The following is a 25166-nucleotide window of genomic DNA, read 5'->3' on the forward strand; positions in this document are numbered from 1 at the left end:
TAGTTACACAGTGCCAGTCTCTCGAATTTTTATGTGCTGGAATCCAGTGACTAGGCCAGCCATTGATATCAGGCCATTTTTATTTCTCTAGTATCAGGTCAGTTGTATAAATATCTCCTGCTGGACAGCCAGTTTTCTGTGTGTTTGGTTTTAAGGTTTGAAAACGCCACACCCTTGGTTGGCTTCGAAGCAAGCAGAGCAATGAGATTCAGGCCTTTTCCTTCTCATGTCGTCCCAAACCCTTTCTGCTGGGGGTGTGAGACAGATTCCTTCCCTCCCTCTCTGAGTCAGCCCCCCTGGCCTGGCGCCTTGCATGCCCCAGGCCAAAATCACTGCTGGCGGAGGCGGGCGCTGCTTCATTGAAGCCGATAGCCGCCAGTGTTGAATATGGCCATCTGCTATTCATGTTCTTCCGAGCATGGGAGCTGGTGTGACAGGGGACAGTGCAGCCTCAGCAGAGGGCAGGAGGCAAATGGCCAGCCAGTTTCAGGAAGGGTGCCCCCTTCCATGGCTGCTCCAGATGCCACCCAGGTGAAGGGAGTTGGACAGGGGCTCTGTGGAGAGCCAGAGCTATGGGGCAGTACCCAGGCTAAGGAGCTGGGTGATTTGCTGCCTAACTTTTGTCCTCCTGAACAGGGAAAAATAAAAGCTATATGGAGACTTGGATCCCCAAAATTCTGCCACTTCTCCCCCCTCCCATCCCCCTTGCAGCCCAGGTCTCCCTGCAGGGCAGAGCCTCCCTCCCAGCCTTCAGCCTAACTGGCTCATTTTCCTCCCACCCGAGTCTTTGAGCTTCCTCCCAAGTCAGGCAGCCCTGCTGCTCCAGCCTGGCAGTTGGCCAGCAGCAACCAGCTCTGCATGGGACAGTCCCTGCTACTCTCCCTTCTGCAGCCCTGCCTGCCCAACCCGGGGGCCTAGCTCGCATGGACCCTGCCTGAGCCAACCTCTGCGAGGGAGTGATTGGACATTGACACGGAAGCATGACGGTGGATGGAAAGCCGGGCAGGAGAGCGTTTGCAGCGGGGGTTGCTTGAGGTGGGCACAGATGGGGCAGTAGGGGCCTAGTGAACTTACTCCCCACCTTTTTCCTGCCAACTCCCTTCCTCCCATGCAGATCCAGTGGGATGCCCCAATCTCCACAGTTGGATGGGGGGTGGGGAAGAAAGAAGCACTAACCCTAGAGCAGGGATGGCCAGCCTGAGAAGGAGCCAGAATTTACCAATGTACATTGCCAAAGAGCCACAGTAATACATCAGCAGCTCCTCAGCAGCTCCCCGCACCACATTCCCCTCCCTCCCCGCACCTCTGGATCAGCTGTTTCATGGCGTGCAGGAGGCTCTGGGGGGGAATGGGGTGGACCAAGGGCAGTGCAGGCTCGGGGTGGGGGGCAGGGCCTGTGGCAGAGCCAGGGGCTGAGCAGTGAGCACCCTCCGGCACATTGGAAAGTTGGCAGCTGTAGCTCCAGCCCTGGAGTCGGTGCCTATACAAGGAGCCGCATATTAACTTCGGAAGAGCCGCATGTGGCTCCGGAGCCACCCCTGACCTGGAGGGAAACAGGATGGTCAGAGAAGGAAGCTGAGGCAAGGGGGGGAATCTGAATTCAGTCTCAGCTTTGTCTGCAAACCCACCTTGCTGGCCCAAGCCACAGGGCTGTTCAAGGAGTTGCCCGGGGGCAGAGCAACATCTTCCACAGGCAGGGAGCAGGCCCGGGGGTAGTGCCAGGGCTCAGAGTGGCACTGTCTGGGACGAGCTCACGGACCAGGAGGCATCTTTCCTGAGCAGGACATGTTTGCCAAGAGGGGTGGGTGAGGGGGTGATTGATTGCCCCAGAGCCATGAGGGATGGGTTTGGGACAGGTGTGAGTGGAATATGGACAGAGGGGGTTTATAATGGACCCTTTGGGAGCTAGGAGACAGGGCGTAGCTGCCTTGTATTGATGCACAGACATGGCATGGCTCAGGGAGTGGCAACGGAGGCTTCCCCACGCATGCACCTCTGTCCACTGTGAAGTAGGGGGGCAGGCGGGAGACCGCGTTCAGGCTTCAGGCCCATTCAGCCTTTACCATCTCCAGTGAGGCTGCCAACACGGGCACCAAGTCAGGCCAGCTGCGGTGGTGGTATTTTGGGATGTGGATACCTGGCCGCTGGGAACTGGATCAGGGTCAAACTCATTTCAAACAGGGCAGCTGGAGAGGCAAATTACCTGTGAGAGTCCAGCAGCCACAGCAGAGTCATTGGGCCAAATCCACTCCTGGTGTAAAGTGGATGTGGGTAGGGGACTTCCCTGGAGATTTAGTACATCAATACTTCCGTGAGCCTCTCTGCTGAGCATCACCCAGGGCCCTGATACCAGACACCCACTAGCTGCAAGAGAGCAACAAATCTTTATCCTGGAAAAGATACGCCCCCTAGAGGTCGCTTCAACCACGTGGCTGGGAGGTGAAGCTGTGCAGGCGGGAAGGGAGCTGTGGAGGACGCAGATGGGATGAGGGGCAGGCTCACAGGCTGGACGTGGTCGGCCGTTGCTTCCAACCGCTCGGTGGCCTGTCAAAGCAGGGTAACAGCACCGGCGCTACACAACACTCCCCTGCCACCCAGCACGGCACAGCCTCACCCTTCAGCGCAGCCTGGTTCGAGTGATGGGGAAGAGCAAAGTCCTGGCCAGTTAAAGGAACAGCCCCGTGCTGCCCAGTGCAGGGGCTGCTGGAGCGGGTAGTTGTTTTGTGGGGTACAAGGTTCCTTTTCTTTTTTTTCTTTTCTTTTTCTTTTTAAAAACTCTTACATTTCCAAACCACGCTGGCTGAAATGAAGAAACACGTTCATCTCCCTCAGGGAGTCCATCAGCCGAGACAAGGACACACACAGAAGGGATGGGACGGGACCCCTGGGGAGGCACATGGCCAGGCCAGGGGGATGGGAAGCTCACCCTACTGCTGCCCACATTGGGTCTGGTTGGTGGATAGCTAGAACTTCCTCCTCCAGGCTGTCTGGCGATCCAGCACCTTTCACCAGGCCTGAGCTCCCAGGCGAACTCTCACAGCATTAGAAAATGGAGCTTTATTGCAGATGGGGACTTTTAAAAACAAGTAGAACCCAACCACAGGAATTGACTGTCCCCGGAGCAGAGGGAAAAGTCCACTTCCCTCTCATCCCCCACCCCCGCTGTGCTCTAAATGTTCTGAGTCCCCAAACCCCTCCCGCACCCTGCCTCTTCCCACCCCGTTCTGCCCCCTCCCCCACCTCTTCCTGCCCCCGCTCCTCCCCAGTGCCTCCTGCAGGCGGCTGAACAGCTGATCGAGGAGGGCGGGAGGTGCTGGGAGGGAGGGGGAGGAGGCAGAGCTGATCCGGGAGGCTGCCGGTGGGTGCTGAGCACCCACTGGTTTTTTTTACGTGGGTGCTCCGGGGCTGGAGCACCATGGAGTCGGCGCCTATGCAAGGGCCCCTCTCTGACAGCAACTGCTCTGCAGAACAAAAAGCAGGAGGTGACCGTCCAAGGTTCTGGGAGGCAGAGAAAGTGAGGGTTGGGACACCAAGCTGTGCTATCTCCCCTCCTGCCACCATCTCATCAGAGCCTCCCAAACAGCAGCCCTTTCACTGGTGCCACCACAGGACCCTAACTTCTCCCTGTTACGTCACGGGGGCTGGAAACAGGCAATGCCGTTCCACATGCAACAAGACAGATGCCAGGTGCCTTGTGACTCCCACTAGCTTCCGCTCTTCCACCAGGGGATCCTTGTGACAGGTAAGGAAGCAGGTCTCCTGCCACCCAACTCTAATTTACATATGGCTGAACTACTTGGGCAGTTTTCATTCCAGTCATGTTTCTTTGCTTTTCAGGCTCCCTGCCTCATCTCCCCGTCTTTAATTCATTGCAACCCCGTCGCCTCGGCCCTGTCAAACCAACGGCATTGTGACACCTCCAGTCCTGGCTGTAGCTTTAGTAGGCTGCCCACCGAATAAAGCCAGGCAGCTGGCTGCAAGATAGGATACGCCCCGCTGGCTATGGCTTGGCTTCTGCATCCCAGCTGCTGGCTCAGTTCTGTTGGCAAAGGGTGACGGTTCTGCCTTCGCAGAGCCAGAAGACTGGGTAGAGGGGCTCAGTGAAGACACAGTGGAAAGAGTGGAGGAGCTTCATCTTGTCCCCGATGCCATAGAACGACAGGACGCCTGTGCCATAGTCCAGGCTGACTCCGAGGCATTTGTACAAGGGCTCCATGATCTTATGTGACTGGCCCTCGTGCCATGCCAAGTAGCAGTCCTCCCGGATCTGCAGCCCCCAGGACAATCCATCCAGCCCGATGCTGAAGGAGCGACCAGCTTGCTTCTTCCTCTGGATTTTCTTGTATGTCACACCTAGGATGATGGAGTGGCTGGAGATCCTGACTTCCCAGTAGTGGCGGCCTTGGCTATAGCTTTGGCTGCACAGAACCTGCCACAGCTCAAACCTGTCGGCATGATCCTGACAAAGGCCATCAGGAGAATGGGTGTGCTTGGCCTTTTGGTTCTGATTGGACAGCTGCAGGTACTTATTGGCTGTGTCTGGGTCGAAGGTCAAATTTTGATGATCTGTGGGCAACATGGACATCCACAGTGTAAACCAGGGGGACTAAAACAATTTAATTTTCCTTTAACCTTGCTCCTCCCCAACCCCCACCCCCTGCCTATGACAGGAGTCCAGGCTGAGCATCCCTCAGCTATGTAAAATTCTCTGAAGATGGAAAACACAAAGCCCGTTTGGGTGGAAGAAGCGATTTTGAGGGTAAGGCACAGGACTGGGAGTCATGAGCTCTAGGTTCTGTTCCTGGCTCTTGCATGGGCACACTGTGCAACTTCGGGCAAGTCATGTCCCCTCCCCATGCCTCAGTTTCCCCAGCAGTAAAATGGGAATAGAGATACTCAGGGGGGTATCAGGAGGTTAAATTAATTAATTTTTGCAAAGTGCTTTGAGATCCTCTGAGAGGAGGAGGAAGAGGATGCTGCCAGTGGCCTTCTGCCAGCACTGTCTTTGTTCTGGTTCTAAGAACTATTTCATAGCATTTCCCACTATCCCCAGCATTTCCCAGTAGATGCACTGACCCCTGTTGGGGTGCTACTGCTCCCCAGTCATTGGAGTCCTGCCTGGAGATAACCTTGCTCAGTTAGCTCCTATGGACCTTTATTTTTTAATAATAAATAACATTATTACAATTAATAATGTTTCAAACATTATATGGCACTGCTTATTAACACATCTCTTTACAGACATTAACCAATCCCTGTAACAGCCCTGCGCTGTAAGTATTAATGATTGATCTTCCAGGCACTGTGGTGATGGGTATATTAGAAACGTGTGTAGTAAATACTAATATCCCTGTTTTACAGATGGGGAAGCTGGGGTGGAGAGGGTTAAAAGGGCATTCTAGGAATTGGCATCAGAGCTGAGAACAGAAGCCAGAAGTTCCTGGCTCTCAGCCCCTTGCTCAGACCACTGGGCTATGCCCCTTTCTCAGAGGGCCGGGTTTTCATTGTGGACCTGGGCACAATAGTCCGCACTGCCCATTATTTGAAAGCAGGAGCTAAACAAGCCAAACTGGAGACCGTCTGATAGACCCAGCGGGGTGATTGTTCAGAGGGAAAAGATGTAAAGCGATAACATCCAGGGAGACACAAAGTTCTTAAAACAAGGGAGCAGAGTCCAGGAGACTGCCCGGATCAATTAAGATTTGAGGCAGGGTGGGTTGGGGAGGGTCAAATGTACTGGGAGGGTGCTACCCCTTTTCCCTATGTCTGGAGCAGCTCTCTGTGGACTGGCTGCCCAGTCACTTCAATTCTATGCTGTGCCCGGAGGCATGCAGTTCAGACATGACCAGCCAAGACGAATCCCCGCTCTGTGCCAGGAGCCTGGCAGCTGCTTGCAGTGATTGAACTTCTCAGCACTCCCCTGGGAAAGTTCTGTGCCTAAATATGGCTGGGCGGGAGCAGGCACCTGATGCTTGCCAGGGAGAGAAGCGGAGGTGGGGGGGGTGGATGACTGAAACCCCCGCCCCTTTGTGAGGCAACCGAGTATTCTGATCCCCTATTGTTAGGGCAGCTGAGATAACAGCAGTGCCCAAACTCACCCAGGAAGCCCGTGTCAGAGGCAGGGGTAAAATCCAGATCACTTTAGCCACACAAAGCCATCCTGCCTAGGGATTGCAGATTTTCCTCTAAAATGGTAACTCTTTGGAAGCTCTTTCAGAGCCCCCTAAGGCACGGCCTTGGCTTGCTAAATTGCTATATTGTTACCAGTCCAAGAAGGAAACACCAGTCCCCTTCATAGGTTACAGGCACACTTTCCTACTCTTCCCACCCAGCCGCATGGCCGGCTCCCAGCACGTGTTATTCTGAGCTGCACTCAGACCCAGAACTGCCTCACCCCTCAGAAGCTCCGCTCTTAATTCACACTCGGGAAGAGCTGGACCTGCCTTCACCACAGCAAGCGCCTTTGGCTCCGCTGACTCTGCAGAGCAAAAGAGAAAGGGAAAGCTCTAGATACAAGGAGGGAACTGTTCCCACAGACAGAGGCATCTGGGCGGGATTTCAGAAGCACAGTCCGGCTCTGACACTCAGTCGCAGCCACCCGTCTGTGTGTCTCTGCGGTGGGAGGAAGGAAACGAGGGTTTAACAAAAACTCCAGCTCTGTCACTCTGATGTTTTTACAGCCAAGGGAGTGGGTCCAGCTAGGCCTGCCAGGGAGCCCATGTCTATACACAAGAGCCCCAGTGCATGCAGTAAAGCAGACCCTGATCAGAGCTAGACTGGGGAGCTGGAATCAATCTCCTGACCCCCTAAGAACTGGCACATCCCATTACATCTCCTGGCCCCCCACCCACCCAGCCTGCTTGTCTGAGGGGACAGATGGCTCAGCGGTCAGGATGCCAACCTGGGACTTTGGAGGGAGACCTGGGTCAGTTCCCTGCTCTGCTACACGCTCCCTGTGTGATCTTGGGCAAGTCACTTAATCTACTCACAGGGGTGCCACGATGCTAAATCCATTAGTGGGTGTGATGCTAAAGTAATGGGTGCTAAGCACCGGACACCAACTTGTTCAACTCATCTGCCTGTTATGTCTTTCAGACTGTCATCTGCTATTTGTTTGTACAGCACCTAGCACAATGGGGCCCAACCTTCAGGCTACTGCAGTAGATCTGGTAACAAAAACCTGGCCAAGCCAACAAGGGGCCCCTCTAGTGCCACGTGTGGGGGTAGGGGGGGATTCTTGTGATGTGAATGGTGAGACGTCCCCTCCACCACGCCCCCTTGCACGTTGGCCCAACATATCTACAGCAGTTCCACTGCAGAGAGGTGATTTATACAGGCAGGGGTGGGACAGTGACTTGGTGTCCAGCTGGGCAGTGGGGGGAAGGTCCCCAAGGGAAGAGCTTACCTTTGGTTTCAGCATCAGCCGCCTTTGGGTTCAGAGAGTTGGGCAAATCCTCCAGCAAAAGCTTAGAGACCTTGGTGAGGATCTTAGCAGTGGGATCTACCGTGCTGGCCACATTGAACTCAACAGCTGGCAAAACTCCCAGGCTGCCCGGAGAAGGGAGCAGCAGGAATTCCTGCATGGGACAGGAAGAGGAGAGGAAATGCAGCACATACCGGCATTCAGATCTGAGGCTCAGTGGCACAACAGCTCAGAAACCCCCTTCTCACAGTCATCATGACCCCTGGCTTCTGCATCCACTTCCCCAAGTCATCTGCTCCAGGAACTCTCTGCTACTTCATGGTGCTGAAGGGCTTGTCCTGGGCAGCTGTGTTCAGCTGCACCCACTGCTCCTATCACGGTCAGAATGGGTGATGTTCCTCTGTACAGGGGCCTTTACGGAGTAGCACTGGGGTAGAACAGTCTAATTAGGGCTGCCAGGTGTCCGGTTTTCAACTGGAAAGTTCAGTCGAAAAGGGAACCTGGCAGTGTCCAGTCAGCAGTGCTGACTGGACACGAAAAGTCCTGTTACCCACAGTAACTGGCCTCCGCCTCCGCCTCCATAGGGCGGGATGCACAGCAGTTGCAGCTGGAGCCTGGCGGAGTTGCTCATGGACAGAAATGGCTGGCTGCTCCCGGCTGGCTCCAGCCTCTCTGGCAGAGAGGGGGTGGGTGGGTGGGTGTGTGTGTGTGTGAGAGAGAGAGATCTTATCTGCTCCAATTTCCCCACCCCGGCCCCTTGCTCTGGGGGCCAACGCCCCCCCTTCGCCCCAATTGGGCAGGCGGGAAGGCTCCATGTCAGCTCCTCCCAGCTCTGCAGGTGGCAGGTGAGTCCCAGAACAGGGGAGGAGTGAGCAGGGGCAGGGCCTGGGGAAGAGGTGGGGCAGGGGTGAAGCAGGGTGCCCAGTTTTCAGCAGTTAGAAAGTTGGCAACCCTAAAATGAATCCTCTTCCTTCTCCCACAGGCCTCTAACCATTTCCATTGCCCTCATCTGGATCTTTCTGTATTGTTTGGAAAGGGAGGGACCCAAACTGAACACAGCACCCCAAGCAAGGATATGTTGTCAGCTTGTAACATCAAAAAGAAAAGGAGGACTTGTGGCACCTTAGCGACTAACAAATTTATTTGAGCATAAGCTTTCGTGAGCTACAGCTCAAATAGTCTCTAAGGTGCCACAAGTCCTCCTGTTCTTTTTGCGGATACAGACTAACACGGCTGCTACTCTGAAGCTTGTAACATGGCATTCGATAGAATTAGTTACATCCTTTGAATGCCTCATGCAGTCCTCTAGGGGGAGCTCACGCCCACCATCTTCCTGCAAGAAGGTGTTTCCCAGGAGCAGCTGCAGCAAAGCTGAGGAGCACCGAGCGTGGGCATGGGGTTGCTTCGGTTCTGCCCGCACACCCGTGCACAAGAGTCCTTTACAAACCACCGGAGGAGGGCAGAGCTGCAATGTCTCAGAGTTCAGGCCCCACTGTGTCAAGGGCACTCACGGAAGAAGGTTGGATTCGGCTGACAATGGGCCCTTTTCAGCTGCAAACAGACTCTGGATCCTGACTGAAAAGTGCGGGGCTGTTCTGTACTTGGATTTGACTTTCGCTCCTTGGAAAAGTGGGGGCTATTCATAAACGGCTGGATCCATGCCCAGGGTCACGTTTCGGGCACACCAATGTTTCAGAGTCAGGAATTCGATTAGGCCCATCTCTAGTCCATACTCTACGTTAAAATTGCCAGCCAGCCACTTTATAGACTCAGACTTAGTTTCCACTGTGCGCGTGCAGGGAAGGGAGAGATGGGTGTGTGTGTGTGTGGGGGGGAGTCGTCTCTAACATGGTTCTGGCTGGACATAGTGTAGAGGGTCTAGGAACACAAGAACGGCCAGACTGGGTCAGATGAATGGTCCACCTAGCCCACTATCCTGTCTTCTGACTGTGGCCAATGCCAGGTGCTCAGAGGGAATGAATAGAACAGGCAATCAATGAGTGAGCCATCCCCTGTCGTCCACTCCCAGCTCTGGAAGTCAGAGGCTAGAGACATCCAGAGCATGGGGTTGCATCCCTGCCCATCTTGGCTGATAGCCATTAATGGACCTATCCTCCACACACCTGAGGCTCTCTTCGTGAGCAGATGTTATGCACCCTCTTAGTTAGCTTTGAGACTGGTTCAGCTGCCTGTGTGGACAGTGCATTATACACAGAGTGAAATTGCCTTTGGCCTACACGTGGCCAGGCCAATGGCCACAGGGTAGTCGTAGCTCCCCCACTCATGGCTGGGCGGGCACCAATACCTCTAGGAATTTCATGTCGTCCACACAGGTCAGCAGCTCCTGGGCCTTTTGCTGGTGTTGGGTGAGCATGGCCAGATGATCCTGCAGCTGGCTCCAGTTCTCCTCCACTTGCCCTAGGGCAGTGGCCTGCTCTTGCTCTATCTTGTCCACGGCCCCTCTCTTGCACTCCTCCAGCTCTTTCATCAGGTGGGCAAACTTCTGCAAAATCCCCGATTTCAGCCTCTCTGAAGAATCCTGGGTAGAAAAAAAAAATCATTGGAAATGACGAAACAAAGAATTGACATGACAGCAGTTGGGTGGCTTCCTCCCCGAGCCCTATCCAGAAGGAGCAGCAGTTGGCGCCAGCCCCTAGCATCCCAGCTGTGGGGAGGGGTGACTGCCTTTGCCTTACTACCTTTATGGTGCCAGTTTGTTCCTCCAGTTTGTGGATCTCCTCCTCGGTCTTTACGGTCTCCTCCTGGGTTTTCGCCAGAGACTCTTCTAAAAGGACCTGCAAAAGAGGCCAGATCCCGAAGTGTAATGTGAGACAATATTCAGTGCCACAGGTAGTGGGCAAACTGCCCCTCTGATCTCCCCATGTTCTCGTCACCTGGAATCACGCGATTCTCCCACTCTCAGACTAGGCTCTGGGCTCCAGTCCCCTGTGATCAACCAGGACTTGGCTCAGAGCCTGCAGCTCAGGTCCCTCTGAGAGCACAGACAGTGGTCAATGCAGTGACCAAACAGCCTCCTTACAGCACAGGAGGCTAAAAGCATTTACGAGAAAACAGATCTTAAACACCACAGAACAGCCCAGAGCGGACCCGTCTCTGGCTTTGCTCTGAGGCTCACCATTGCCTGGCTCTGTGAAGGCCCAATGTCTTACTTAGACCCCCTCCTCAGTCTCTCTCTCTGTCACCCTGTCTCTCTGGACAGCTCCTGACAGTAACCCGGCTCCTCCTTTCCAAAGACGGGCTTTTTGACTGCCTCATGTCCTTTGGCTCCCTAGTTTCCAGCCTGGCAGAATGAGGCTTGTGGCTTGCTGGAGATATGATCATGGGCAGCAAGTATCAAAGGCTGGGGAAGGTGGAGTCTCCCCAAACAGCCCTGCATGCCCCTGCCCACTAGGGTGACCAGATGTCCCGATTTTATAGGGACAGTCCTGATATTTGGGGCTTTTTCTTATATAGGCTCCTATTACCTCCCACCCCAGTCCCGATTTTTCACACTTGCTATCTGGTTAGCCTACCGCCCACGCTTCATCCCCAGACCTCTCCTGCTTCCTGCCACTCTCTGCTGCAGCTCTTCCTTCCCCCGTGGCCAGAGCTGGGGCTAGTGGGGGATGGCCTGTGGCCAGGGACTCTGGGCAACTGGAGCTGGTGCTCATGTTGCCTGCCTGGTGCTCTGGCGCTCGGGGTCACACTGCCCGCCCGGCGCTCGGGCTGGGGTAGGGCTGTCAACTTTCTAATCGCACAAAACCGAACACCCTTACCCTGACCGCCCCTTCCCTGAGGCTCCACCCCATTCCACCCCTTCCCTGAGGCCCAACCCCCACTCACTCCATCCCCCCTCCCTCTGTCGTTCACTCTCCCCGACCCTCACTCACTTGCTCATTTTCACTGGGCTGGGGCAGGGGGTTGGGATGCAGGAGTCAGTGAGGGCTCCAGGATTGGGCCAGAAATGAGGGGTTCAGGGTACAGAAGGGGGCTCCAGGCTGGGGAGTGGGGTATGGGAGAGGGGAGAGCTTTGGCTGGGGGTGCGGGCTCTGGGGTGGGGCCGGGGATAAGGTGCTTGGAGTGCGGGAGGGGGTTCCGAGCTGGGGCTGAGGGGTTAGGGTGCGCTAGGGGGTGCAGGGGGGAGCTCAGGGCTGAAACCAGGGGTTGTGGCATGGGAGGGGGTGTTGGCTCCGGGAGGGGGCCAGAAATGAGGGATTCAGGGTGCGGGAAGGGGCTCCAGGCTGGGGCAGGGGTTTAGGGTGCTTACCTCGGGCGGCTCCCTGGAAGCGGCGACATGTCCCTCGGCTCCAAGGCATCTCTGCGCACTGCCTTCACCTGCAGGCACCCGCCCCCGCAGCTTCCATTGGCCACAATTCCCAGCCAAAGGGAGCTGCGGTGCTGGCACTCAGGATGGGGGCAGCGCCTCCACCTAGGAGCCGAGGGACATGTTGCCACTTCTGGGGAACCACACAGAGCCAGGTAGGGAGTCTGCCTTAGCCTTGCTGTACTGTCGGCCAGACTTTTAACGGCCCGGTCAGCAGTGCTGACCCAAGCCACCAAGGTCCCTTTTTAACTGGGTGTTCCGGTCGAAAACCGGACACCTAGCAACCCTAGCTGGGGGTGGGAGGCACGCTGCCTGCCTGGCCCTCCAGGGCTGGGGAAGGGTGGGGGGCTAGCTTCCTCAAGCCCGCGGTTCACCTGCCACCCATGGACAGGATCCAGCTTGCAACGGTGTCTTCCAAGTGTGTGCCTGGGCCTGTTCACAGGTTCTGGTGTGTGTCTTTCCTGTGTGCCCTGCCCACAGCCCCCCATTGAGTTTCCCCGATACATTCAAACAAGACTTTCTAACAACCCACCACAGCAGTACAGTAACTTTACCTCACTGACCAGCTCGCTTCCAATAACCACCCATTACTATCCATCAGTGTGCACAGAATAACACGTGCCCCTGCCACCCAGGGCACCCTCAGCACTTTGACAACATTTATCCCCTTTGCAAATATTCATATACCCTGCACAGATCCCCCAGCAAACCGCACTCCCCAGCAAAAGCTCCCACAGCCTTTCACATCCTCCTTTATTCCACCCTCCTGAGCAATGGGGATATTTAGCTTTTTTCCAGCACTTTGAGTGCACGGGTCTCAAAGCACCTCACAAAGGAAGGTAAGTATCAGCATTCTATTTTTACAGCGGGGGAAACTGAGGCACGGAGGGGGAAGGGCATTGTCCTGGGTCACATGGGAACAGAATGCAGGTCTCTGGAGAGGGCTACCTGACCTAGAAACCCTTTTATTTCCCTTCTGCAAATTCTCCTAGCTCCACCTTACACACACACTCAGAGGAAACGGCTCAGCTTGGATGCTGCGTACTGGCTACAGCACTGGGTTGCTAAAAGGCAGCACCAGGCAATAGGAATTTGGACACAGTCCTTCCACCTCTGCAAGGCTGGATCCCTCCCCTGACATCCCAGGCAGCAGGTGCATCCAACCAGCAGAGGACTCTGATCCCTAAATAAAACTTATTCCTTTGGCCATGGCTTAACACCCCATCACAGTCAAACCTTCTCAGCTAGATGCTGCGTATGTTCTAAGGTCTGTTGCGTCTCCCTGTACAGCTCGGGACTTGGTGCGCGCGCACATGGAAGCTGGGAGGAAGTCCAGGAGCTGGTTACCAGACAGCATACCAGCCATATTAACTATTTAGCGTCCAAACACGCTGCAATAGCTGCCAGTTCTGCTGAGCCTTGGTCTAGTTAAAATATGTGAATATTTTGCGCTTGTATCTCTTTCTCCTTTCATCCAAGGGTCATCAGAGAGGGGCATGGATTCACTGCCTCTTTTACAGACAGGGAACCTGAGGCATGCAGAGGGTAAACGACTTAGCCAAGGCCACACAGCCCCACAAGCCAGGGTCAGGAATAGCATCCCGGGCACCAAACTTCTGCTTCAACGAGGAGAGCACACTCACCCAACTGCAGGACTGACACAGAGCCAGGCAGGAGAGCTGATCTCTCTCGCCATGGCCCTGCAGACTGGGAGCAGATCACAGGGGAGACCTACCTCCTTTCTCTTGCGCTCCTCCTCGAACAAGACCCTGTGGTGGTCCCGGCACTCCTTCACTGTGCATACGCAGCAGATGCACATTTTGTCCTCTCGGCAGTACAGCTCCAGGGGCCGCCCATGTCTGGAGCACCTCGCTCCGTTGGCGGGGGTTTTCCTCTCGGTGCTGGAGGCCTGCACTTCCCCAGACCTGATCAGCTCCACCACGCTGCAAAGGGCGACGTTCTTCCTGAGCTCCTGCCGCTTCTTGAAGTGTTGCCTGCAGTCGGGGCAGGTGTAGTCCTTCTTGTCCGGAGAAGCCTCCTTCTCTTCCTTGTCCCAGTGGTTGTTGATACACTTCATGCAGAAGTTGTGCCCACAGGGCATGGTCACCGCTGTCCCAAACATCTCCAGGCAGATGGAGCAGACCAGCTTCTCCTCCAGCTTCCGGGGGCCTTGAGAGGCCATCCTGATGAGCCAGAGAAGGAACTCACAGACAGCAGCGTGCGAGGAGGCTAGGACAGAGCTACGTATCGCAGAGAGGAGGGACGGGCACAGAGATGGCACAGAGCCAAGCAAGCTCTTAAAGAGACACACAGGCCGGCTGCATTGTGGTTCATCAACGCATGTTCTCAGCTCTCTCAAGTGGGTTTTGTGGTTTTCATATCCCCCAACTCCACAGCCTGCCGGCTGCCTGGGTGTCTGAAAAAGCTGCCTTCACTCAGCAGCGTGCTGCTGGCTAATTTTTTGGAGTCCCTTGTTTTCTGTTTAGCCGTTGACGGGAGTCTCAGCTTTCAGCCTGAATGTCTATTTTCTCCAAGGACTGGGATGTCCTTTACAATCCAGGCATCCCTGCATCCCCTCACCACCCACTTTTCTGTTACAGGGACCACAGTCTGGGCCTCTGTCAGAGCCCTTGGCAAACCAGAGAGGACCTACCTGAGACACTCTCCATGTGTTTTCGATGCAGCACTCCTGCCCCCTGCTGGTGTGAGGAAGCTGAGCCTGGCAAAACCAAATTTCCTGCACAGAGCATCTCTAGCCATACATAACCCTAGCACTGGTCAGGTGCCTTGATCACTGGGGAGGGATTGCTAGCAAAGCTGAAATGTAACATGTTTCAATGCAACTTCATAACAGGATGTTGCATTTCCCCCCTGTGTCCCGTCAATATGGGAAGGCAGAGCTCCTGCAAGAGGTTGCGTCATGCATTTGGGAAATCATTGCAAAGCCTAACCTCGGAGCAATGCCTCCCACCCCGCCCCCATAATAACAAAGCACAGCAGTGCAGATCACTAACTCGGAGGCCACTGCCTCGACTGAGCATGGGCCCCAAATTCACTAACAACTGGAATTACTGATCCTAGGTAACAAAACAGCCTGTGTTCTCCTGGGACCCAATGATCTTTCTGCTGTTACCACTTTAATTGTCTCCGGGGAGGAGTCAGAGGGGGAATGGTGCAGAGAGAGCTGCTGGTGCATGATGCAAGGCACTTCCCCCTCCTGCCATGAGATCAAGGCCATAACACATGCCAGCAGCTGTACATTCTTGCTGTTTTGCTCCTAAGTGCCTTCGGGCTGCAAGCTCTTTCAGCGAGGGCTCCGCTTGGTTTATTAGGGTGTGAGCACACTGCCCGCCTTACAGCGTGGCCGCGGCTGGCGCTGTGACGTGGGCAGTGTAGTCACGCTCTGTCGCCGGGGGAGAGCTTCACTTGCTCGGTTTCCTTACTACTTGTTATAAAATCCCCATATTTGCACACAGTGCTCTGGAAATAATAAAAAGCCAGTTGCCTCTGTATGGTACTCAGAGGCTAGCGGCTTTGTCCTTTACCCTCCAGGTCAGGGGTGGTCGGCCTGTGGCTCCGGAGCCACACGGCTCTTCACAAGTTCACGTGCGGCTCCTGGTACAGGCACTGACTCCGGGGCTGGAGCTACAGGCGCCAACTTTCCAGTGAGCCGGGGGGTGCTCACTGCTCAACCCCTGGCTCTGCCACAGGCCCTGCCCCCACTCCACCCTTTCCCACCCTCTCCCCTGAGCCTGCACTGCCCTCGCTCCTTCCCCCTCGCCAGGAAGCGGCTGACCAGGAGGTGCAGGGAGGGAGGGATGGAGCGGGGAGCACGGCTGCTGGTGGGTGGGAGGCTCTAGGAGCAGGGGGGGTGGGAAGCCGATGAGGGGCTGCTGCCATATTACTGTGGCTCTTTGGCAATGTACATTGGTAAATTCTGGCTCTTTCTCAGGCTCAGGTTGGCCACCCCTGCTCCAGGTAATCATTAACTTGCCCCCCATCCCCTTTCCGCCTAGCCCCAGGAGTTCACACTCCACCCCCATCTGAACTCCCCCACACCTCACCCCCCAACCCCCGCCCAAGCTGCCGGCTGGGAATCACTGCCCCCCTTCCAAACACACCCCCCCAGGGTGTTTCTCCTTCCACAGTCAATATTTGCAGAGGCTGAGCTGAAAAACCCAGGGCTCCTTGCCAACCTCAGGACATCAAAACTCATGAGATTTTTAAAGAAAAAGATTACACGGTATTGCGAATTTTTTGTCCCATCTTTTGATTGTTGAACTCCCCCTGCCCGGCCCCCGTGTGTGTGTGCACAATTAGTGTTGCCCACCCTCCCAAATTTACTGGGACAGGCAATTTTAGCCCTTGTGCAGGAGCTCCTCCCACCCATCTAACCCACCTCCTGCCCAGCAATTAATTTGGTCCCCATCAGTTCACACACCCCACCCCCAGTGTTGCCAGCTTCACCTCTGCTCCGTGGCTGCAGCTGGGAGGGGGCATATCCAGGGGCTCGTCATCTCCCTTTGCCCTAGGCCGGCTGGTAGCAGGGAAGTACCAGAGGAGCTGTCCCCATTGCTCAAAGGAGAGGAAAGGGGGACCCCCCGCAGGTCCCTCCTCTGAAAATGTTTGGGTTGCTGGAGGAGGGGGAAAGAGCTCTTCCTGCAGCGGTTCTGATTGGCTGCTCAGCTCCAGGTTGGGCAATGGGGACAGGCAGCCACTCCAAAGTCTCAAATGCAAAACTGGGCTGGAGAGTCTGACATCTAGGGTGACTGGCTCCAGCCCCAGCCAGAATTCTGCCCCTTGCAAAACCAGTGGCAGCGCCGTACACAGAGACCCCCAGTCCTTCTCCTGCCAGGGTCAATATTTGCAGAGGTTGAGCTGAAAAACCCAGAGTTTGTTATAAACAGTCCCTGATTTCCCCCACCACCACTCCATACTCCAGGGGGCTGCTTCCCTCCCCACCTATCCCCTCTCTGTCCCTGCTCCCTACTCTTCCCCCCAGGCCTCCACTCTCCCCTCTAAAGACCTCTCTCTGAGGCTCTTATTTCTGCAAGACTCCAGGCTACACAGACTCCCCACATATCAAGTAAGCTGCTGCTTGTACTCTCCCTGCAGCACCAGGTGGTCTGTGGTTTGATTTAGAGGAAAATCAGGCCAACTGTATCCCAATACAGACAGAGAGTGGCCAATAAACTCCCTGTGCTCCCTCAGCAGCCGTGTCCCACCCTCAGAGAGGTATTGCACTCTGAGCAGAGATTTGTAGGCTGCCTGAGGCAGCAGAAAGAAGAAATCCCAGGGCAGCCTGCTGGCCCAGCCGTTGGTGCATCCATCATTGTGGCACAGAAATAGTTATGTAGAAGGGCGGATACTCAGCCACTAAATGTCTTTTGTCGGTACTCTTACTCCTTTAACAAGAGGGATACCTCAGATACAGTGACAGGCAGCCCCTGTGAACAGGAGCTATTGCAGGGAATACACAGCTGGAGTCCTGGAGAGTTGAAGCAGGTGTGTTGATATTATAGGGAGAGGGAGGGGGGGCTAATTTAAGGTTGGGGATAGGTGCTGGAGTCAGAGTACTGGTGATTGGAAGGCACCGTGTATTTACACAGCAGTTGCACTGCTGCCTGTGATGTAAGCATCCCATACCCGCTGGCGTGCCAACGGCTCTCAGCCCAAACCCAGGCAGATTTGAGTTCTGGTTTTGATCCATATCTACTAACAACATACAGACCTCGTCCATGGCCTACGGGGAAGGAGGCGAGTTTGGACCATACCTGGAGTTTCTGTTCTCTTAATTTGGGGGTAGGACCCAGTCCCTTCACTCCCATTCTCAAACTCGAGGCAGCCTGGTCATCCTAATGTGACCTCTATTTCAAACCCCCGCTGTACCAGCATTTCCTCCCACATGGCAGTGACCAAGAGGGGCGGGGGAGTGAGGGTCCAGAGCAGCAGGAGGCTGCCGTTCAGCATCGAGCATTGATCCCATCAGTCCTGAAATGCACAAAGAACCCGATACATTTCGAACTGCTGCATTAGCTGCTGGCAGGAGCCCCGTGGGTTCCCCAAAGCTGACAGCGACTCTCACCCAGTCACGTCACCAGCTTCGCTTGGAAAGGGTTTATTCAGATTTTTTAAATATCTGTACGAAAATATGAAGGATGCCGCTCAGGATCCCAGCACTGGGAAGTTCATGGCAGGGGAAAGAGGAGACGGACCGGATGGACAGTTCTGCCTCTGCCAGGTTGCACAAATCACTGGGTTGGATTTAGATGAGGTTATTTTTCTGTCACTGCACAAATACATGATCTGAACTGGCTAACCAGACTGAGTCAGCCTTGGTACACCTATGCTTAGACCTCTGGCTCCTGCAGTGACGTGAGACACGGTGCCCTTGGAGGACATCAGAGGGGAGATGGATACGCTCTCATGGCCCTAAATACTCTCTATTAACAAGGCTTTTGACCAGGTAACTGCCAATGCTGTGATTCCAGAAGTCCCCACTCCCCTCTCCCAGAGACATGGAGCATCCCAGACAGCACAGTCATTTGACGCATCTGGAGAAGATAGAGTATTCCTGCCCCAATGGCCTGGAGCTCCTGGAGAGGTGGCAAACTCCTCAGTAAATGCCATACGTGGGCTCGTGGCTGTCCCTGTACCTATCCAGGTACCTCAGAGGCTGCAGGTGCGGAAACTTCTTCTGACGGGGGTGATAGACAGGGGGCCGCACAAACTCAAACACTGGCTCCTTCATGTCTGCAAAGGGACAATGCTGAACATTAGCCAAGAGACAGCTCAAAACCTAACCCTGCACACCAACACACCAGGCCCCGCCCACTCTCCATCGTTCCGAAGATGCCACGTCTCCCTCGTTGGGCAGAACGGGAGACTAACGATAGATCAAAAACACACGTGTAGTTCTCTCCACCATGTGATCTCCCATTGTTATTTTAAAGTGCCCAGTTGAAATGGGATTCAAAGCCCACCACAGTAAGGCTGTTCCCTTAGACTGCCATGGGCACACTGCAACCTTTGAAAGAGAGGGCGACTGCTTTTAATTCTCAACTGTAAATGTTCCCAGTGTCAAACTAAAGTGCTAGTGATACGTGGCTATCTAGAAACCAGTTAGAGCAACTGTCCCAAAGGGGGACATTCAGAACCGGCCTTAGCATTCACCCCACGCTCAGACATGCCCATGCCTCCAGGAACCCTCATCTGCTCCATCACAGAGAGCCCGCATGGCCCTGGTTGATTTAAGTCAAGTGTGTGACATTTGAGCAAACAGCTTTCATCCCCTTGTCCTCCTTTCCCAACTCCAGGTCCTATCAAATGACTTTGTCTCCTACAGGATACATTTAGTTATGCTTGACTGGGGACCCCCGCCCCATGCAACAGCCACTGCCCTGTACCCCTATAAAGTGAGTTTCTTACTGAGATGGTTGTGAAAGATGTTAGTAACGGCATCATCCCATTGGCACTGGAAAAATGCCAGCCCAGCTGGCGTCATATCGTTCTGGTGCTTCTTGTAGAAGTCAAATGTCTTGAAGGTTCTCATCTTGAGACTGTGGCTGAAAACAAGACAGGAATACAGGGATGGGTCTCTCTTTTTCATGGCTAACAATCCAGCATCACCACAGATTCTGCAGAGATAGAGAAGAAACAGACCCCAGGAGAGAAACCTACATGGCTATTGAAAGTCAAACTCCCTAGGCAGCCTGAGGTGGAAGCATACCAGCCATACATAAATTGGCCTTGTCACTTCAATCTGGCAAGTCATTTTCTTAACATCCTGTTCTACTGGCAAAGTCAATGGGATGCCATGGAGGTGCAAGCGTCTTCCATACTGATCCCCCTACAGGACTGGGGCCTTCATTTAAGAAAAGGTATAACAGGTGGGCGAAATGGGGCAGGCTGTGGTAGCAGTAATACTATCATGTGTCTTCACAGACCAGCTGCGCATACAACCTGCAGAGGATTTGTTTTGTTGGTGGAAACAAATAAGCAAGGGAAACAGCAAAACTGACTATGCAGCCAGCACTGTCCAAAGTGCAAAGGAAACAAGCTGAAACAGAGGGAAATCACCTTTCAATTACGGTCAGTTATTGTTACAAGTAATCTCAGTGAGTAAAATGAAAAAATCCCGCTGCTCTCTGAAAACAGTTTAGAGATCAGCTTTGTGTGCTATGATCACACAGGGCACAAGAACCTGACAGGGATTCAAGATTCAAAGTTACCATGGGGTCGGCCGAACATCTTCAGTGAAATCGATTGGTTGGTCCTGCTTGAAGAGGAGGAAGACAAAGCGGTGGTAGCCAGTTCCCTTGGCAGGGAATGGGGGGAAGTAATGGCAAATCTCTTTCCCCGAATCTATGTTGTTGCCTGGAATGTTAGTCCTGTGAAGTGCAAGAAATTTTTCAGTCATTATCCAAGTGACTGGTTTTCTTTTCTTTTCACCATCTCTGATCAAAACCATAGCACTGAAGTTGTGCGTGGGAAGATCTGTGGCCTGCTCTCCCATTGTGTAGCTGTGGGCTGTTCCCTGTCATAGCAAGCATGCAGCTACTGGAGACAGACCTAGTCAAGGGAAGCAGCAAATCACATCCATAGATCTAAACAGAAAACAGTAACAATTACTGGAACTGCTCTAGCTTTAGCGTTAACAGTGCTCCAGGACAGATGTCTGACCAGCACTACGCAGGCCAGATGATCAGGGAAAAGCCAAGTCGATGTTTCACAGATTTTGTCTTTGTGGCAACAACATTTCAAAGCTCTGTCGGGAAGCTCTTTCACCATTTCTTTGACTATTTTTCCTCTCACAGGGCTTAGGAGGCCGGGGCTGAAGTCCCTGATCCACATGCATTGCACAGATGTATTGGTTTGCAATACTCACACCAGCCAGTGGACGTACTCAGAATCAGCGTCTCGCAGGTGTCCATCTGCGCACACACACAGAGAAAAACATGTCTTAATGACAGTACTATTTGTTCGCCTGCTGCCTTATTGATAGGATCTTCTCCAAAGCCAGAATTCCCTAGGTCCAACAGGAAAAGGGGATGATTTCTCCAGACCTTTCAGCTGCTCTCTACCAACCCTTTATTGTGTCAGAAGAACAACTGGAACAAGTCCCCAGAGGATGGAGGTCAAGGCTGTGAGCCAGCAACCCCTGAGTTCCAACCTCTGTGTCGACACAGACTCACTACGTGACCGTGGGTGAGTCACTTAACGTTGCTGCACCTCGATTCCCTAATCCATAAAACAGGGACAGAGATACTGACTTACCTACTTCACGAGGATGTTGTGGAAATCAGTTAATGTTGGTAAGAACATTTTGGAAATATAAAGCTCTGTGTATGAGACGTGCAGAGGAGGACAGTCTTCCAGTTACGCACAAGATTGGGAGTCAGGAAACCAGCTTTCTTTTCCTGGCTTCCCTTTCAGTGTGTCAGACACTGGGCAAATCATTTCACCATTCTCTATTTCTCTGCCTGAAAAATGGGCACAGTATTGCCATCCTCACAGAGATTTTGCAAGGCTGAACTCTTCAGCGTATGTAAAGAATATTGTGACACTATTTAGCATTCACATGTCATTTTGCAAAATGACTAATCCCCCCGATTAAAGGTGGGCCAGAGGAGCAGAGTATTGCTATTCCTTCATACAGCTCCACCACCTTCTGCCAAGCAGATCTTTCCATTCTATGCACAGTTTCTGGAGTGATTTTGCAGGTGTGGCTGAACAATCCCTACGGAATGACCATCCAGCTGCATCGCTCAGGTTAGGCAGCCCAAAGTAATAAGATTTTCAAAACAAAAAGAGGGTAGAAACATCCAGTTTAAGGCAGTTCTTGAAAGTCTTGATACACACCCAGATTAGTGAGCAGCAGAGTCCACAGGGAGCCTTCATCTACCTCATATATCACTTCTGGGGGACTGGAAGCCTAAATAAGCAACGTAACGAGACAGTCACGAACGTAAGAATCTCCAGTAAAAGCTCCAAAGGATTGTTTGCATTAAAATTAGTTTCTTTTTGAAAACCAGAGAATCTGAATTAGTCACTCGGACATAACCTGTACAATAAAAACAGCCCCGACAGAACAAATCAAATCTGGCTTTGCCACAGAGCGAACCAATTTCCATCAGGAAAGGCAGGGGAGTTTTATTAAAAGCAAGTTTGCCATTTCATTTAAAAATGAATCCATTGTAATGCTCTTTCCTTATCTTAACTAGAAGTATCTCTAAAGCATATGATTTTCCATTGTAAAAGAACATTCCTCTTACAGTAAATGTCTGTGCTGTCAGGCTGGTTAAACCTTGTGTGGGCACACTTCCTAGTGATCAATTATAAGATACCTCGGTGGGCGTCACAAAGTTCCCATGATATACTGGCATGACATGCTCATCATCTAGGTTGTATTCTACCCGCAGAACCACTCTGGGGACGAATATGGCTTTGTCAAACATATCGCGGTATATCCCGTAGTGCTCAGCGACACGCTGCTTATGCAACAGGCCATTGGTTTTCTCCCACTCTGCCTTGACTTCGTCAAGTGGAATCACCACTGCAATTGCAAATAAGGAGTAGTGAGATACGTGGAAGGGTTGTCAAAGCCACCACAGATACAGAAGAAGAGGAAACCAAGACTGCAGGGTACATACATGTCCTGAGGCGGGATGCTCTTTCCATTTCCACACTCTGGCGGTTCTGTTTCAATATCTCTTTTCTCTCCTTCAGTTGCTTTGCCCGTGGTGGTCTGTAGTAAGGCAGGCCAATGTCTATCTTTGCCTCTTCATCTAAGGTCAAAATCATGTAAGTGAGAAACCTAAAATAAGCCCCATTCTGTTCTTTCTGTCCAGCAGTCATGGGCAACTGTGACAGACAAACCAAAAATGAATGAGGGATACAAACAATCAGATGAATTACAGACATAAGCCCTGATCCTGCAATGAGCTCTGTGCAGACAGAGCCCTGTGCCTGCATGGAACTCATAACAAGACTGGGATAGTATTTGGTCCACGCCATATAATCTAGCTGCCCGGCAAGTGAGAGACTCTGATACCATTGAAACATTTAGTGTTGTCAGTGCTACTACTAAAGCACAATCCTGTTACAGGTGCCCTCCTTCAAGTGGGACATGGAACAGGGTCCCTTCTGCCAGTATCTCGTAGAAGATAAAAATCCCAAGGCACTTTCCCAGAAAGCACGTAGGGAATAACTCAAGTGGAACGTTAGCCACGACTTCTCAGTACAACTGATTCTGATGCTCTAGTCAATCGGGGAGCCAGTGCATGCGTGTTGGCTATTCTGTCTATGCAACCATTACAACCCCAGTATCTAACAATGCTTTGTAAAAGATTTGGAGACATCTAACGATAAAAAGTACTTCACACTCTCGCTGAAGCTCATTTAAGACTGAGTTTTGCTTGAGTAAGTATCAAGCCCGCTAAACAGGTCTAAAGATACACCCATGGGTATTTCCACTCCCTGCTTTACAATCACCTAAGCTGTATTGTGGGTCTAATTTAGACTAAATTTTGGGACTGTATCTTCCTTATGTTTATACAATGTCAAGCACACTGACAGCACTCAAACAATATCTGGCTTATAATATTACCTCCTTACAAAGGACAGCTGGATGTGTCTTTCACCTCACTATGGCATTATATAAAACCAGGTCCCTCAATCTTTGTCTATTAGGGTTATTGTTAGATAAATGAGAATAATAAGTCAGATGCTCTTTTGAGATGACTTTACTCTATAGCATTTGGGAAAGGATGGGTTGGAGAGGTTATGAGCTGTTATGCCTTTTACAAGAAGGGAATTTTGAGTTTACAATGCTTGTAGGTGGTTATTTACTTTTAGGTGTGAAACACAGCTCATTATCTGGCTTGGTTAACTGAAAACTAAGTGGTGGAAAGGCACTCAGGCCCAAGGGCATTTCAGCTCCTGTCTTTGAGGATCTGGGCCTGTGAGCACAGGGTGGGTGCTCACTACCTGTTTTATGAATTAAAATAAATATAATACATCATTAGACACTAAAAACCTGCAAACTTCAAAAGGAAAGCTTGGAGACCTTATCGTTTATTTTCCTTTGTATTACAGGAGCCACAAGAAATAGCTTCCTTACTCTCCTCCCTCATCTTTGAGTCAAACGAAGACAAAGATTTAGTTGCATCTGGCAATCCCTTTCCTTTAAGAGGAAAATTCTAGTCAGTTTCCTTGAAGGGAGCATAGCCTTTGCAAATTTCTACAGCAGCAAGGGGTCTACTATCTACACAAGTATTTGATCAATCCCTTGTGGAGCACATTTTGGTGCTACATGCATAACTACTGGCCTACAAACAGCTCCCTCTTCCCTCCAGCAACAGAATTGGAAAGTAACTCGTCTCCTTCCCCTTGGGTACCTTGCTCTGGTGTGATATGCTTCCTGTATGTTTGCCACCAGTGAGTCTTCTTACTCTCCTTTTCAGCTATTTTGAAATAGCGAGTGAAGCTGCGGTATTTCTCCAATGTCTCCAAGTTGCTGACATCTATGTCTTCATTAGGCATTGGCCCTAGAGGGGCTGCCCGCTTGCAGAGAGCAGCTGAAAACACAGGAGGTTTTCATTTTCCAAAGACACTGACAATCACATGCTAGACAGACAAGATCAGAGCAGGCTTAGACTGGACGAACAATACAAGGATGGTTTTGTGACTACAGCATAGGCCTGGAAGTTAGGAGACCTGGGTTCTATTCCCAGCTGTACCCCCAGCCTGCTGTAGCCTCGGGGCAGAAGCTTAATTTCTGTTCTCTCAGCTTCTCTATCCGTAAGATGATGATATACAGCAGTGCATGTGAGGCTCAATCCATTGACCTTTGTACAGTACTTTAACATCCTTAAGGGAAAAGTGCGAAAAAAAACAAACTTTGATATCAAGGACAAGTTTCTACCATTTCCAACACACTCTACTGAGGTTTATACACTCTGCTCATTACCATGGTACCTGGGCAGTTTAATTTTGGGGGAAGGGTAGGTTTTCCTCCTTGGTGTGTTTTTAAATTACCCCTCTTCCCCCACATACACTTTTAAAAAATTGTTTTCAAGGCAGCGAAATATGTGAACACTCCGATGGGTTCCAGGACCAAGTTCTACCGTCCCGGGCCAGCTGCTGAGACAGTGCCATTCCTCGTGCTTACAAGTGGACCTTTCCATTACATAACTATTGAGGATAGTCATGGCCACACAGAAATGGATTGTTTCTCCAGTAACCTGAGCCAGTTCTGTGGAGGGCTTTGAATTTATATTAAGACCAAAATACGTTGCTTATTCTCAGCCCCTAGTAATTTTGGGGGTGATCCAGCACACCATGGGATCAGTGCAGTAAGTTTGATATTACCCCCCAAATTCAGAGCAGGTGGGAACCCTACTTGTAGCTGCACAGGCC

The 25166-nt window shown here is 52.3% G+C and overlaps 2 protein-coding genes across 3 annotated transcripts in view; both read right to left on the reverse strand.

Moving 5' to 3' along the window:
• Nucleotides 1–3042: 3042 nt before the first annotated feature.
• Nucleotides 3043–14715, reverse strand: TRIM65 (tripartite motif containing 65). Its single transcript, XM_037914360.2, has 7 exons — nucleotides 14401–14715; nucleotides 13483–13930; nucleotides 10123–10218; nucleotides 9729–9962; nucleotides 7406–7577; nucleotides 6395–6478; nucleotides 3043–4566 (listed from the first exon to the last, which is right to left on the reverse strand). Exons 1-7 carry the CDS (start codon nucleotides 14505–14507, stop codon nucleotides 4034–4036), a joined length of 1674 nt encoding a protein of 557 aa, XP_037770288.1. The 5' UTR covers nucleotides 14508–14715; the 3' UTR covers nucleotides 3043–4033.
• Nucleotides 14716–17849: 3134 nt separating this feature from the next.
• The window catches only part of LOC102942873 (39S ribosomal protein L38, mitochondrial), a 49626-nt gene continuing 42309 nt past the window's right edge, over nucleotides 17850–25166 (reverse strand). For both annotated transcript variants that reach the window (XM_043528442.1, XM_037914256.2), the window contains 8 exons: nucleotides 24146–24325; nucleotides 22400–22534; nucleotides 22094–22302; nucleotides 21609–21681; nucleotides 20635–20680; nucleotides 19979–20137; nucleotides 19176–19312; nucleotides 17850–18500 (listed from right to left, as the gene is read on the reverse strand). In XM_043528442.1, coding sequence (XP_043384377.1) covers nucleotides 18364–18500; nucleotides 19176–19312; nucleotides 19979–20137; nucleotides 20635–20680; nucleotides 21609–21681; nucleotides 22094–22302; nucleotides 22400–22534; nucleotides 24146–24325 — 1076 coding nt within the window. In that variant the 3' untranslated portion in view covers nucleotides 17850–18363. The remainder of the gene's footprint in view (nucleotides 18501–19175; nucleotides 19313–19978; nucleotides 20138–20634; nucleotides 20681–21608; nucleotides 21682–22093; nucleotides 22303–22399; nucleotides 22535–24145; nucleotides 24326–25166) is intronic.

Source organism: Chelonia mydas, chromosome 14 (assembly GCF_015237465.2).
Source record: "Chelonia mydas isolate rCheMyd1 chromosome 14, rCheMyd1.pri.v2, whole genome shotgun sequence".
Lineage (NCBI taxonomy): Eukaryota > Metazoa > Chordata > Testudines > Cheloniidae > Chelonia > Chelonia mydas.

Bases quoted from the DNA above. Each gene is read 5' to 3' on its own strand.
- TRIM65 (XM_037914360.2), bottom strand. From the start codon at position 14,507: ATGGCTAGAGATGCTCTGTGCAGGAAATTTGGTTTTGCCAGGCTCAGC. The intron at 10,219-13,482 runs GTAGGTCTCCCC...CCTCTTTTGCAG, and splicing joins AGGAGCGCAAGAGAAAGGAG to GTCCTTTTAGAAGAGTCTCT. The intron at 7,578-9,728 runs GTATTGGTGCCC...TGTCCCATGCAG, and splicing joins ACGACATGAAATTCCTAGAG to GAATTCCTGCTGCTCCCTTC.